Here is a 15,219-nt window from a genome sequence, read left to right on the forward strand (position 1 = left end):
AATTGAGATTTGATACTACTTTTGAAATGTCTACTGATATTCAAAAGTCTACCGATTTTAATGGATTCTTCTATGGAATGGATTTTGAGAGACTTTTTAGTTGAAAATACACTTGATAGACTTTTTCAACAATCTCACCAAAAGCCTTGAGACTTTTTTGAAATCTCCAAGACTTTTTATTTTCATCATCACTGTATCAAATTTTTTTTTCTTTATTTTTTCATAGTTCATCATCACTGCACTCCTTCTTCTTTTCTTTGTTCACTTGTTCAAGAATCTCACCAAAAGACTTGAGACTTTTTCAAACTCTCCAAAATTTTTTACTTTTATCATCATTATATCAGTTCTTCTTCTTCTTCTTCTTCTTCTTCTTCTTCTTCTTCTTCTTCTTCTTCTTCTTCTTCTTCTTCTTCTTCTATCAAATATGTTTTTTTTGCAAAAAAATATTTTAACAAATTCTACATCTTTTTTACAAACTTTTGATTCAATACAACTTTTTACGGCAAATTTTTTTCGTTACCTTCATCTGCTTCTTTTCCCATCAATGGTGATAATGGTTTTTATTTGTGATTAGAAACATATACGTGAAAAAAATGTAAGGCTTTTTTTTTGTTTAAAAATTTGGATTCCCCAAAAAATATAATTTCTTTTATTAAAATTTATTGATTCTTTTAAAATTTGCCTAATATACAAAAGTTTCTTAATATATAAAGTATTATGAAATCTTGATTGTAAAAAGTTTTTTGAAAAAAATCTCTCAAAATCCATTCAAATCATGTGTTAAAAATCTTGATTGTAAAAAAGTCTCTGTAAAAAAGTCTTTAAAATCTCACAAAATCAATATAGTCCAACAAAATCTCATAAAATCATCAAGACTTTTTTTGCCAAAATTGTCTCATGAAATCCCAATCCAATACACCCCCCTAAGACAATCATATTTTTTTAGGGCAATTAAATATATTGGTATTCAATTGAGATTTCCCATTACTTTTAAAATGTCTTTTGATATCCAAAAGTCCGTCCCTCAAGACTTTTCATACTTTTCTCTAGACTTTTTCTTCCCTTGGCGACACAGGAATATGATGAATATGTTAATTTTCTTACAACTTCTACTTCTACTGTTCGATCATACACAAATTATATACCAGTTTTCAAACGATTTACATATGTCTTTTCTTTTTCTTTCTTTAAAATGGAAATCTATATGCCTGTGCCAAAATTAACCTATCAAACGAGTATATCCAACCTATATACGATTCATGGATCTGTAGCTTCTTCTTTCTTTAAGATTCAATTTTGGCTTAATTAGTCTTTTGGTCCCTTAAAGATATTTTAGGTTTCACAATGGTCCCTTAAAGAAAAAAAATCCGGATTGGTCCCTTAAAGACACATCAGTTTCTCAATTGGTTCTTTCTGTCAATTTTTTACAAAAAACGTTAGTTTTAATTGACTGGATTGTGGATGTCATTAAGTGTAAGTGGTCTACAAAAAACCTTATTAATTTTTAAAATTTTGACCAATATGGCAAACATATATGTCTTTAAGGGACCAATCCGAGCATTTTTTTCTTTAAGGGACCAATCTGAGCATTTTTTTCTTTAAGGGACCATTGTGAAACCTAAAATGTTTTTAAGGGACCAATAAACTAATTAAACCTTCAATTTTTTATTTGTTTTTTTTTTACGATTTATCATTTTTTTACGATTCACAACTCCTTCTTTCTTCATGATTCAACCTATATACCTGTTTTTTTTTTCTTCTTCACATTCATTTGCTTATGTTTTCCATCAATGGTGGTGGTGGTAACCTTTCCATTTTATTGGTGATTAGGAACATATACGTAAAAAAAAAAAATAGAACATAGACTTTTTCTATCATAAGGTTTTTTTTGTTGTTCGATTCCCAAAAAAAATATAATTTCTTTTATTAAAATTTATTGATTCTTTTAAAATTTTCCTAATATACAAAAGTTTCCAAATATATAAAGTATTATGAAATCTTGATTGTAAAAAGTCTTTTGAAAAAAATCTCTCAAAATTCATTCAAATTATGTGTTAAAAATCTTGATTATAAAAAAAGTCTTGTAAAAAAGTCTCAAAATCTCTCATACTCAATTCAGTGTTTGGTGAGACAATAGAGAATATGATAATTCTATATTTTGGCTCATACTTCTTAGCATTCTCAACAAAACCATAGATCAAACCAAAACTTTATTTGTAGAGAAATAGAGGAAACTACTACAAACCCATAAGACGTCCACAACAAAATCAGCCATGCTCTTTCTCACCAAATCAATCACAAAACATTCCCAAACTTTTGGGAACTCGACAACAAAAGCAACAAACAAATCAAGGATGGTTGAACCACACTCTTTGTTAACTATAGAGATATACAATAGTAAAAGAGAAAACGGTTAGGCTTCCATCTTCCAATAATATCATTGCATGACATTTATTAGAAAATAGGAGTTACATAGAAAATATATAGCAAACCTAAAATGACTAAACCACTATACCTTAGAAACATCAGATATGAGATACACTGAACATGAGTTTATAAGTAGAAATAATTTTCACCGTATAAGTCAATTTTATAAGGTTGAGTTAAATCAAACATTCAATTCTAAGATAATATCAAAGTCTTTTCGAGATCCATTGAACCTGAACATAAATTTATAAGGTCATAAAGCCATTCTTCGTTGACATCTCAATCTCCTCATTGATATCTCTATTCCTCATTGAAAAAAGAAAGTCCAAAAAGGTTTAACCGTAGAAAATAACTCTAAAAATGTTTAAAATCATTCAACTTTTGGTTGCAATCCAATGGACAATATATTGTCATTAATTTTTGTCCTTGAAAAATCTCGCAACACAAGACACAGCAACATAATCTATGCAGTTTCTCTGAAGTCGCAAGTGGAAGATTACATACAATCTTATTAAAATTGGATGATTTAGATTTAAATCTTACAATTTTATATAAAAATTGAAATTTATCTTAAACAAATTGCAGCTGATTGCATGCGCATGTCGTGACTGTACGTAGCTTATCCTTATTTCAAAAATACGAATTCCTTAACTTTAGAAAACTATATGCATTGCTATTTTTTTTTTCTTTCCAATAATTGCATTAATTAGTTGATCTTACCCGTTAATTTGTATTCATTATTTAATTGATTTTGGTCATATGAATTAATATTAGTCAACTCACATCACATGTGGATTAAATCATTTTAGAAATATATTTATGGTCGGTTAACAATAAGATGAAATCATCAACAATAAATTTGTTCAAGTGGTAAGGATTTTAGTCCCTTTAAATATGTGGTCAGAAGTTTGATTTCTGCCTTAATATGTATGGAGAAAATTCGATTGAGAGGGAAGGAGAACTTACCTTGTGTGCCCCACAAATTCTCCGACCGGGATTAGTCATTGCAAATGCCGGTGAAAACTTCGTAATATCATGGTAATCTATAACAATATATAAAGGGGATAAGGGAGTTTGAGCTGAAATTTTTTTGGTCAATTTTGCCCTTAACATCCTTTATGGTTTTTTAATTATTCCATAATTGCCCTTAACTTCCTCTTTTTTTTTTATGGTTTTTTCATCTATATTTATTCTATACTATAATATATAAAAAGAATACATAAATTTTGGGGTAGAATTTTCATAATACCAACATTACCCTTGCTTTTTTTTAGTAGCAACAAAAATCTTTTATTTTAAAGATAATATCAATAAATAGAATCTGACTCATCTAAAACAAGTAATTTATTTTAAAGCATTAGTGAGAATCTTAGTCTTTGATTAACAAATTAAAGGTAGATGTTATATGTACTCCATTCTCCATATCATGCGCAATTTATGGGTTGTTAAAATAATAACAATTAAAAACCCAAGTTCAATTTTTAGTTAGAACAATTATTGGTCAGATTTCATAACCTCGTGACTGAAACCTGGATTATCAGGGGCCACTTCCTCTGAGAACCGGAAGGTTAATAACCAAAAATAATAATAACCATTGATTTCTCCGCTTTACAATCACTTTAGACGATCTATATTCCGTCTCTTGTAAATATTAACTCAGTTGATAAGAATATTATACGTAATATGTAGAGCTCATTTGGTTTTAAAAATGTAAAACTCGTCCTGTAAGCTTACCTCAGTTGGTAGTAATATCGCATTATATGTGCAGAGTTAGGGCTCGAACCCCGGACACTCCACTTATTCACCTTTATGGTCCGTTTGGTCTATGAAAAGAAAGTGGGAGAAAAAACATTACGCAAACCAATGCATAACTTGGACTAAAGGTCCGTTTAGTTTTATGGAAATAAAATAAGAGGAAAGAAAATTACGCAAACTAATGCATGAATTTAGACTAACTTTAATCCAAATTCATGCATTGATTTGCGTAATTTTTTTTTCTCACTTTCTTTCCATAGAACCAAACGAACCCTTAAACTAGAATTTTTAGTCACTAACCTAGTTGAAAAAAATCTTAAAACACCGAACATCAGACAAACTGACAAATACAACATAAATTCCAATAAATATTTCACACATATATTATGTGAAATTCAAATCTACAACAAATGACAGCAAGGACATGTAAAATGACATAAATGGTGTTTCAAATTGAATATGGACAAGTTGCAATAGAGAATGAATTATGAATCTGTCTGTCCCTCTTAAGCCATTATGTCTGTGCTATGTCCACAACACAAAACTGCATATAACCTGCGTCTGATGATGTAAACGAGGTTATCACTTTTCATATCATATGTACTATCATCATCTCTTCTTCTTGTTTTTTTCTCCATGATTTCAGGGCCCTAACTTCATATTCTCTTCTTTCTTTTTCCCCTTAAAAATCTCTTTTTTCCCTTTTCAAATCCAATAAAATTCTCTTTTTTTTTTTTTCAACCCATTTGGAATTTTGGATACTACACTTTATCAAAGGTAAGATAACATAACATTCATTCAATTTTGTTTTCTGGGTCTGATTGATTTTTCTATTTCATCATGCAATTATCTAAAATTTCAATTGAATCTTTTGGGGCAATAAAAAGGTTTCATTTTTTTTATGGGTTTGTCTTATTTTCATTGAAAGTTAAGATTTTTTTATGGTATGGATTGACTTGGCTTTTGGGATTCTCACTATTGTTGTTTTGTGTTTTTTGTGCGTCACTGTTTTCTGCACCATTCAATCTTGATTTCATTGGTAACAGTAAAAGCAAAAAGGTTCTTTCTTGTTGAAAAGGGTCTTACTTTAAAGTCAGTGAAAGAAAAATTATTTCTAGCTTGTGATTTGTTTTTTATTGGTCTTTGAGAATCTTATGCAAACCTTTTTGTTTGATTGCTTGGTAGATAGAAGAAAGAATAGGGTAAAAGCATGTTGTTGTGGATTTTACTTTCAACTTTTTGATTTTGCTTTTTTATTTCTGCTATAATCAGATAGATCAAGCATCTTATTTTGTTAGTTTCTTTATAATTTTTGTATACTTTTTTCTTGCTTTTATTTTCTTATTGATGATCATGATTTATTGTTTGTTAATTGTTATTATGATTATTTTTTTGTAGGATTATTTGTTGATTGAATTGTAAGTGTAATTGAAAAATGGAAGGTGATATATTTGGAGAATTAGGTGATACAAGTCAAGTAGATAGTAGAGTTTTACAGGTATTTCAGAAGAGTTTAGTGCAAGCACAAGATATTTTGAATCAAAATCGGCTTTTAATCAACGAGATTAACCAAAATCATGAGTCTAGGATGCCGGATAATCTGAGCAGAAATGTTGGGTTGATTAGAGAGCTTAATAGTAATATCAGAAGGGTGGTTGATCTTTATGCCGATCTTTCGAGTTCTTTTACCAAGTCGCAGGAAGCTTCGTCTGAAGGAGACTCAAGTGGAACTCTCAAATCTGATGGAAAAGTTAACCAGAAGAGAATTAGATCCAGTTAACATGTTGAATTTGAGGTTTCATATGAGTCAGTGAAGTGAAGAAGTTGGTTTATTCTGATGCTACAATGAATGAACTTTTCTGGTGAGATTATGTGTAACCTCTCCCAGGTTTCTCCTGTGCCATGTCCTTCCATATATATTCGTTTTATGTTTGTATAAACGATCAATTTAGTTCCTAAAATATCGCCCTCTCTTTGCAATTTAGTCTCTAAAGCATATAAATATAATAAGTAGTCTATGAAGTATATGAAATTCATTATCTGTATATGAAAATCTGTCATATTAGTCGTTAACAGCACCTTACTAGCAGAGACTAAATTGACGGATTTTATGTACTTCAATGACTATACTTTTTATACTTTAAAGATTAAATTAGTGAGAATGTGATACTTCGGTGACTAAATTGTTGGTTTGTTCGTTTATGTTTAAAAAGGCACAAAGCTTTCGTTGATAATCTAATTAATGTAGCATCAATTTAAGGATTTTGCAGTTGTGATTTCCTGTAACACTGTTATAGCATCATGAAATGAAACATGTTCATGGACCAGTTAATCAAATTTCCAAGATTGAACTTGTTATAGTTCTTGTTGATTTTTATTTAGTGGTAACTTCTTGATTACTAAATTTCACTGCTTAGTTGATTCAGTTGGTGAGTTACTGTTTTTTTTTTTTCCTTTTGATGTTGTATCAGATTGAGATCCAATAACTACCACTTTGCTTTTTAATAAATGTTACCATTTATTGATGATTGTGGTCTTTAACCAACATTTACTGCTATATGTTGGTCTTTTATCATTCTGACATGTTTAATTGATGTCTTTTTGAGATGTTTTTCTTCATTATAGTATATATGTTTGGGATCATGTTTGGCTAAAGATGCTACAAAGTTTGAATCCATAGAATCCAGTAGACTAGTTGGAAAATAGTTTGATTGTTAATAGGGTCTGTTTAAGAGAGCTTATGAAAACAACTTATGACAGATTCGTAAGTTGTTTTCGGCTTGTTTCCATAAAGACAAAGAATTGGAGAGCGAGATTAAAGAAATGTCAAATTTTTAGAGAGAATTGGATTTAAGTGGTCCATAGCTAGATTCATCATAGTGTGTGTTTGGATCGATACATGTTCAAAATAGCTTGACATGTGGTCCAAGTGAAGCGCATTGTCTTGCGGTTTTACTGTGATTTGATCAAAATTCAAACATACGCTTAGAATTCGAGAGGCTTCAAAAGCAATTCCATGCAACTACGAAAAACTAGTAAAAAGTGTCTTTGAAAGCATAATCAATGTGTTTTAAAATGCGCAATTATTTGGTTTGCGTTGAGAAGAATATCAATCAAACAAGTACGACGGCGTCATATAATCCAAGCAATGAAAGCAAGAAAAATAAAAGGCTATAGTGGTTTATATTATATATTTGTTTGAGATTCTTTTGTGCTAAGAAAGTAAGCAACCATAGTTTAAAGAGCAATCTTTGTTACTAATGACATGAAATATAATTGAGATTCTTTGACAGTTACCTAACATGAACAATAATCTGTTTTTTGTGTTATAACTTACTTGACATGAGAATGAGTGATAGAATAAAATAAAGGAAGGTGGCATTTAGCCTAACAATGAAAAGTTGCAATAATTGACTTTGTAGGATAGGGATATGATATTCTTAGTCAAGTCTTTATTATTGTTTTGGTGCCTAGGATCCATCCACTTACACATTTTGTAGGATAAAGAGCTTTATAAGTTAAAAAAGAAAGTGAGCTTAATTGAGTAAAGGACATTTAATTTATATAAGATTTTGATTCTTTATAGCATACATTGATGGTTAAAGGAAGGCTATATAATGAGTAATATAGCATCCATGATTAAAGAAAGTCTCTATACTTATATCCATGATTATTTACCACTCTTTCTTGCAATAAGTTTCATTTGAGTAAAAGAAAATTAAAAAAAAAATCTATTCTAAAGTAAATGTCATCTTACTTCTTAATATTTTTTGTATAATAATGTCATTTTCAGGAATTTACCGGGATTTGATATCATCTTATGTGAAAGAAGGCCGCATACCTAATCTAATTTTTTATACAATATTTGTCCCTTAAATTAATATCAATGCTTATATAATAATGTATTACTTTTAGATCAATACTTTTTTTAGATCAATAATTAAAGACTATATATCTAAAATAATTAAAGACACAAATAGAAAAAGATAGAAAGAAAATAATCAATTATTATTATTTCTGAAATAATTACTGTATATGTATTTTTCCTTTTTGACACTGATATGTATTTTTACATGCAAAATTATTTTTTGAACATGTGATTTTATGCTCATTTAAACTATTTTTTGAACATGCAAAATTCATTTCTTTATCTTAAATTTAATCTCCCCTTTACTCAAACTGAAAAACCTCAATTAGCTTTGTTCAAAAACTATAAAATCAATTAGCTCTTTCAACTCTAGTAACTCTGGAAAACCTACAAGTGTTAAGATTAATCATGAAGAAAACAACTTAGAATTAGACTGAACTGAATAATATACTAGAGAAGTGTTTTTGCAATAGAAACAACAATTGATCTTCACAACATTTGGAGTACGTTTGATCAACTAAAAAAAATAAGGAATTGAACACGGCAACTTCAGTTATATTGTCTTTAATTTGAAAATTGTTCTTGGAATTGGACAAATTGTGAAATTATTACCCTTCATCAATCATGAGACAACATTTTATCCCAAATACTAATAGTCTAAAATAGTATAAAAATAACAAAATTGTACAAAACAAAAAGTTGTCGATATCGCAAAAGTCTATTACGTGATGTTTTGTCCAATACTTATCTTTCGCAAATCAAACATATTCAAGTACAATTGTCAATCTTCTTAGAGAGTCGATCATAATAAGGCTTGTAATATAAAACACTCCTAGAAAACCTTGAAAAGGATTATAGAATAACACTCTCAAAGAAACTTGTCATAGAGTTGATCAAAATAAGGATTGTAGTATAACATGCTCTCAAAGAAACAAAAATTACTAAATTTTAAAATATTTCTTGCAGCTCGAACATTGATACTTTCCTCAAGGATGGAAAGTAACGAGGCCACCGACTGCAAGAAATATTTTAAAGTTTAGTTTAAAAGATCGGAGAAGATAGGTTCTCAATCATTCCGATAAGAAATCTCAGACATTGTCGTAGGTAAAACCCCATAAGAATAAAAAGGAGCAACGTCACACTTCATGATATAAACCAAGAGGAAAAAAATCATTGAAAAAAACTATGATTGACCACAATTGTTGTGGACATAGTAGCAAAGTTCAGGAGATTAAGGAGAGGAGTATTTCTAAGCAGATATGGAGAAACACAAATCACAAATAATGGCGATGACAATGAAAATTTTCAAGATGCAGTTCATGTTTCCTTTACTTTCTATTTCTCAACTCATTGTGCAGACTTCATAGATTAATAAAAAGCTACTGTTGAAAGGATTAAAAAATTACAACACATGGGTGATGAACATAGGTGTTCCACTTTGTAAAGTGCAAAAAGGAGGAACATTCAATCCTATGTTGGAAGAGGAACCAAAAAAAGACAACTTTTGCTGCTGGATATATCACCAACATCCACTCTTTTTTTCCATCCACGTACCAATTCAACAAAATCATTGGAAGTATCATATAATTATTGTTTTAGTGGAGCCTTCTTCTGTCTGTCTGATATCCGAGCAGGAGCGTCAGAATGCGACTTGAATCGACCCCTTCCTCCCTCGTCAGTTTCCTGAATGAAATATTCATATTCAATCTCTCGTCATTGCAAATATACAGTGTTCAGCAAGTAACAAGTAAAGAACAATAAATTTGAACAATAATCACAGATCGCAGAAAATGGTGATTTGTTCAAATTCTGCTATGATACAGCTGCTATTTAACAACATTGTGCACAAATCAGTCAGAACAACATGAAACAAGATTAAGGGTAGACTCCTGACCTTTTTCTTAACAATCTGAACAACGTCCTCATCATTAAGAACATGACTAAGGCCACAATGTTGCGGATAGTGCCTAGCACTTGTACCCCAGACCAGAACATACTTCACATCCTTCACCAAACTTCTATGTATGTGGTTGCAGAAGTCTTCTACACTGCAGCCACCTCTATCCTAAAACAATATGGCAGAGAAAGTGATGGATTATAAGATTAAGGTATTGTTTGGATAAATAGCTTAATTAAACACATAGCATAAGCGCTTATCATATAAGTGCCTATGTATAAGCTATATCTATAACAAAAGATAAAATAAAGTATATACTACTCTCATTTATGCTTTAAACAGTTTTCATAAGCTATCTTGGAGAGCTTATGGAAAAAACAACTTATGGAGATGTTATAAGTTGTTTCCATAAACTCTACCGAACAATCTCACAAGTGCTTATGTCAGTAGATAAGCTCAAATAAGTTGATTTAAATAGACCCTAAAACAAAAACTAACCAAAGGTTTTCAAAATAGTTAAATAGAATAAGGAGCACTTGTGTTCATAATAACAATAATCATAATGCAACATACAGCTGAAAGAACCACTGGATCACCAAAATCAGGCTGCTGGCCTTGTGGTTTTGTATAAACTCGAACCAAACCCATTTCATCCCACATCCTTGCAAGTAGTCTGTCTAAATTCAGCTGTTTACATAAAAACAGAAAACTTGTGTTACCGACATACAAAAAGACAGCGGAAAAATAAATTGCCATGCACTATAATATCTAGAATATTAAAAAGAATTAATCGATAAAACTTGCAGCTACCTTCAAATTGCAGCTAATGACAACAGAATTAGGTTGACGGGATAATCTATCCACATCATCAATACCAACAACATCTATCTTGTTGTAGACATATACACACTTCATGTATTTACGGTTTCCTTCAATGACATCTATGAAATCATCCACTGTCGCATCCTCACGGAAAAGGATCTGAAAATTGAAGTTGTCAGTTAGTTGGCTCCTTTGATGTAGGTAGGCAATATAGAACAGAAGAAAGAAACTCATACTATGGTATATGTAGAAAGGAAAATTACATAATTTATCAAGATGGTATGGTTCTATCACTGGCAAAAGTTAATTATATCATGATGACTAGCCTAGACAGGTCAAACTCAACAATTCCACACTATACAAAAGGGGTCTGTCTGCTACTCGTAATCACAGTTTTCATTCGATATGAAAGTCTACGTCTACTTGGAAAGATTTTGATGAAAAGGAACAAGTGATATCAAGAATTAAACTGCAATATCCATTTACTAAGTTAAATAGTTATACACATTAGAACAAGGGACTAACTATTGGTTATCAAAGAAGTCTCAGATAAACAAAATGAAATCACAGCTAAGGAGTTAATTAACTATTTTCAGGCAGCAAAGCAACTTAAGGGTTTTTTATTCCTTAAAACAAAATCAATTGGCAATGAAAAAGATTCAGTGATATCATAGTTGTTGTTAAGCAAGACAAAATCATTCTCCGGTCTCTACCAAATAATTTCAGCATTTTGGGGTGTGGATCTTTGACAAAGTGGTTTGAAATATGATAATAGCTGCTACAGTTATTTTTAGTAAAACTATATAGATATAAAACAATTATTGGGCTTCAGCATAAAAGCTCAAGGTGGCCTAAAGGAAAACACAGCATGCTCACATCACCAAACTGCCATGTTCTACATGTAGAACAGAATTACAACAGACATTACTTTAAAGTTCGCTATATACCTCTGCATTGTGAATTTTGTACTCGTGTAGAATCTGATAACAAAGCTTCTCATCCACATGAGTTAAAGGCATAGTGCTGTTGAATGAAATGCCCCCCGTCTTTTTCTTTTTGAAATATATCTGCAAAGAAATATAAAGTTCCGAATTAATGAGAAACAATATATAATAAATCCAACTAGAACCCACATAAAATATAGGTTTCATGTCATGTATCCAAAAATATCCCTTCACACAAACTTACCTGAGGTGGTCTCTTGTTTAACCGCAAACCGACAGCTTCCAACTCCTTAGTCAATATTTGCCTATGACCCTCACTCTGACACATTAAGAAAGTACGTTATAGCAAGAAAATTGAAATTTTAGCAATCTTAAATTAAAGAAACCCCACAAATATTCTAACCAGTTCCAACACAACGTGAACCAATTCCACAGGCAACATGGATTTAGGAAAAAGATCAACAAGATACACAAGCATTGTGGTATAACAATATATTCTTTGTATGGTATGAGGTCTGAAAGAATAAATGATTAAAGGAATGAAAAGAAAGGGAGAAAAGCAAAACATGTTGAGCTGACATTCACTGAATTTGCTTACCAAATGGAGCAAGTTAGAAACATTATCCAGTAATATGATGATCTTATATAATTGGATAAAAGAGTTATGAAAGTGAAAATATATATTATATATAAAAGTAAAAACTGAAGTGATAGCACAAAAATATTACACGATGAAAAAGCAACCAGTTAGGGTGTCTTTAATGATAATGTGATTCAACACAATCATAGAATATGTATTAATATTATCGGTTGTTAGAATAGTAATTTACTGCAACAGCCAAAATATGATTTTATTTATCATCTTAGAAATACACACAACTAAAAAAATTGAAAAACAACTTTAGAAAATGGCAAATTGCACTTACTTTGGAGGCATCAAGAACCATCAATACTATGTCTGAAGATTTAGCAACAGCAATAACCTGAGAAAACATTCACCAAACAAAAATCCTTTCAATGTTTATAAACAAAACCATGTTTCCCAAAGCAGTAATTTAAAAAAACCAAGCTTCATATTCCAGACAGTGCTACCTCTGATGTATTAGGAAATAAAACAGCATTATTTGCAAGCTGATTATCAATTAATAGATGCCAAAAATACCGTAAACGCAAGCGATTACTGGGATGATAGAAACAAGGAATTTTAGTTTTACCTGTCTACCACGTCCCTTGCCTTCAGAAGCACCCTCAATAATTCCAGGAAGATCAAGCAACTGAATTTTAGTATCATTGTAGTGTATAATCCCAGGAATGCAAGTCAACGTTGTGAACTCATAAGATGCAGCCTCTGAATGAGTGCCCGTTAATAATGTCAAAAGTGTAGACTTTCCCACACTGGCAAATGAAAAGGCAAAACATTACAATCGCTACATTTGAGGAAATGAATCCCAATACAACCTTAATTAATTTAGATATTAATAGTAAATAAAATACATAAATGGGAAAATAGTATTATGGGAGGCGGACCTTGGAAAACCAATCAGTGAAACACGTCCATGTCCAAATTTCGTAACTTCAAATCCGTCTCCACCGCCACTAGAACCCTATTGCATAAATTGATAACAATAAATATATGAAGAGCAAGATAGAATGTAGTGGCTGACAACTAATTTAGAAACCTAGGCATGTTAAACCAAGGAAAAACACACAAAATATTTACCAACCAAATTCACGAACATCAATAATTATACTTGTAGTAAGATAATAACTTATTAGGACAAATATGAGGATTAGAAACACGAGAACAAAAAATCTTTGCAAAGTAAATAAAAACTGAAGTGAACAAAAAGAAACAGCATTTTCAGCTCGCTGATGTGCTATCCACAAAGATAGAAGCCAAGAAGACAGTTGAATCACCCCAAAAAGAAGAAGAATTGGTTTTTATTTAAAGAATCTGGCTTCATAATCCATTCATAAACACCATGATGACACATAAAATAGAACATCGATGTGATTCCTTGAAACCAGAAGACAAAAAATTGACACAAGAATTGCAGACAAATCCTTTACTAAAACAATTATGAATGTGTTAACGAAGACCACAATGAGAGGAAATCGATCAACGGTTCCTCCATAGGAATTTGTTGTGCTCTCTTGTAAATACGAACGCTAATCATTAATGAAGTACAATGAGAGGAGATATATTCTTCAGCACCTCAAACAACATTAAACTATAGCAATAAAAGTTAGGATCTGAGCAAATATTGTTCTGTCAAAGCAAAAAGTCGGACACAGAATATTACGTCCTCTCTAAATCTACAAATATTAAAACAGACCTCATGGTTGGAGGAAATGTCAAACACCTAATACTAAAATCATAAATTCATTCTTGATCGCACGTTTGTGTTTTCTAAAAAACACACACGAATCGATTAAGCCACTTAGTCTATTCGCTTAAGTTGGTTTAGGGTTAATTGATTAGGTAGTCATATCTAATTAATTACCTTAGACAGAAAATGTCGGAATTGAAATCTTAAGAGCCTAAACTACATGCACCGGTGTTGGACAACATCATGTGTCAGACATCAGACAGACCTTCAATCTAAAATGTTGGTTCTACAAAGCTCCTAGTCACCCTTAATTGTGCCATCACGCGGTAAACCGGTGTTATACAACTTACAATTATAGCATCATACATGTTACCAAATTATTGAACATAACAGTAAATTAAAAAAAAAAAAATTACATATTTTATTTATCATACTTACCTTTGGAGGCTCCAACAATTGTGTCCTTAGTTTTGCTATCTTAGCCTTAAGCTGCCCAAGATGATACTCTAAACACAGTAAAAATAAATAAAAAATTATGATACTATGAAAAACCAGATTTCAAAATTAGTTGATACCGAATTAAATTAACTAATTAAACATAACACAAAGTAATTCACAAAATATAAAAAGTATGAGAATTGAGAAATGAATGAACACCCAATAATAAAAATAAGATTTTTTGAAGCAGTGAAGTTATTAGAGTACTAACTAACCAGTGGCTTTGTTTTTCTGAGTCCGAGCCATCTCGGCTTCAATTTCTTTGATCTTTTCAATGATACCCATTTTGGCGTCTCTGTAATCAACAACAAGATGGAAATTATCAATCAACTATGATGAACTCACCGGTGAATGCTTTCACCATAAAGAAGCTAACTCACCGGAAAATACAGTCGCGGAGAGAGAGAGAGAGAGAGAGAGAGAGAGGGGGTTTTGTTCTGTGAAGAGATTGAAGAGTTTAAGGCCCAGATTTGATATGTTTTTACAATTGGGCCTATTTACTTTCTCTCATGTGTGCATGAGATTGCTATTTGCATACCCCAATTTTCTTACACTCTACTTACTCTTTACTCATACATTTTATATCTTCCATAAGGGTCTGTTTGGTTCGGGGGTTTTGGAGGGGAGGTGAGGGGATATTTTAAATTAATTGTGTTTGGTTTAATTTTTAGGAGGGGA

General features: G+C 31.1%; 2 protein-coding genes across 4 annotated transcripts; one reads left to right on the top strand and one right to left on the bottom strand.

Moving 5' to 3' along the window:
• The first annotated feature begins 4,607 nt into the window (after positions 1–4,607).
• Positions 4,608–6,540, top strand: LOC123883102 (protein ELF4-LIKE 4). 3 transcript variants are annotated; one of them, XM_045931801.1, is made up of 2 exons: positions 4,608–4,959; positions 5,581–6,540. In XM_045931801.1, the coding sequence occupies exon 2, from the start codon at positions 5,618–5,620 to the stop codon at positions 5,960–5,962; it is 345 nt and encodes a 114-aa protein (XP_045787757.1). In that variant the 5' UTR covers positions 4,608–4,959; positions 5,581–5,617; the 3' UTR covers positions 5,963–6,540. The 3 variants fall into 3 exon arrangements, with proteins under 3 accessions (XP_045787757.1, XP_045787758.1, XP_045787759.1); XM_045931802.1 differs by having other exon boundaries at positions 4,609–4,760; XM_045931803.1 differs by lacking the exon at positions 4,608–4,959 and adding an exon at positions 5,004–5,384.
• A 2,812-nt stretch (positions 6,541–9,352) lies between these two features.
• On the bottom strand, positions 9,353–15,013 carry LOC123883103 (developmentally-regulated G-protein 2). The gene is made up of 12 exons (XM_045931804.1): positions 14,922–15,013; positions 14,757–14,836; positions 14,482–14,549; positions 13,241–13,317; positions 12,928–13,108; positions 12,640–12,696; positions 11,958–12,032; positions 11,717–11,836; positions 10,758–10,928; positions 10,521–10,634; positions 9,945–10,115; positions 9,353–9,733 (listed from the first exon to the last, which is right to left on the bottom strand). The coding sequence occupies exons 2-12, from the start codon at positions 14,824–14,826 to the stop codon at positions 9,638–9,640; spliced, it is 1,200 nt and encodes a 399-aa protein (XP_045787760.1). The 5' UTR covers positions 14,827–14,836; positions 14,922–15,013; the 3' UTR covers positions 9,353–9,637.
• Positions 15,014–15,219: the final 206 nt, after the last annotated feature.

This window comes from Trifolium pratense, linkage group LG5 (assembly GCF_020283565.1).
Source record: "Trifolium pratense cultivar HEN17-A07 linkage group LG5, ARS_RC_1.1, whole genome shotgun sequence".
Lineage (NCBI taxonomy): Eukaryota > Viridiplantae > Streptophyta > Magnoliopsida > Fabales > Fabaceae > Trifolium > Trifolium pratense.

Excerpts from the sequence above, each read along its gene's own strand:
- LOC123883102 (XM_045931801.1), top strand. The coding sequence starts at position 5,618 with ATGGAAGGTGATATATTTGGAGAATTAGGTGATACAAGTCAAGTAGAT.
- LOC123883103 (XM_045931804.1), bottom strand. The coding sequence starts at position 14,826 with ATGGGTATCATTGAAAAGATCAAAGAAATTGAAGCCGAGATGGCTCGG. Across the intron at positions 13,109-13,240 it reads TCACTGATTGGTTTTCCAAG|TGTGGGAAAGTCTACACTTT; the intron begins GTCCGCCTCCCA and ends TTCATTTGCCAG. Across the intron at positions 11,837-11,957 it reads TAAACAAGAGACCACCTCAG|ATATATTTCAAAAAGAAAAA; the intron begins GTAAGTTTGTGT and ends ATTTCTTTGCAG.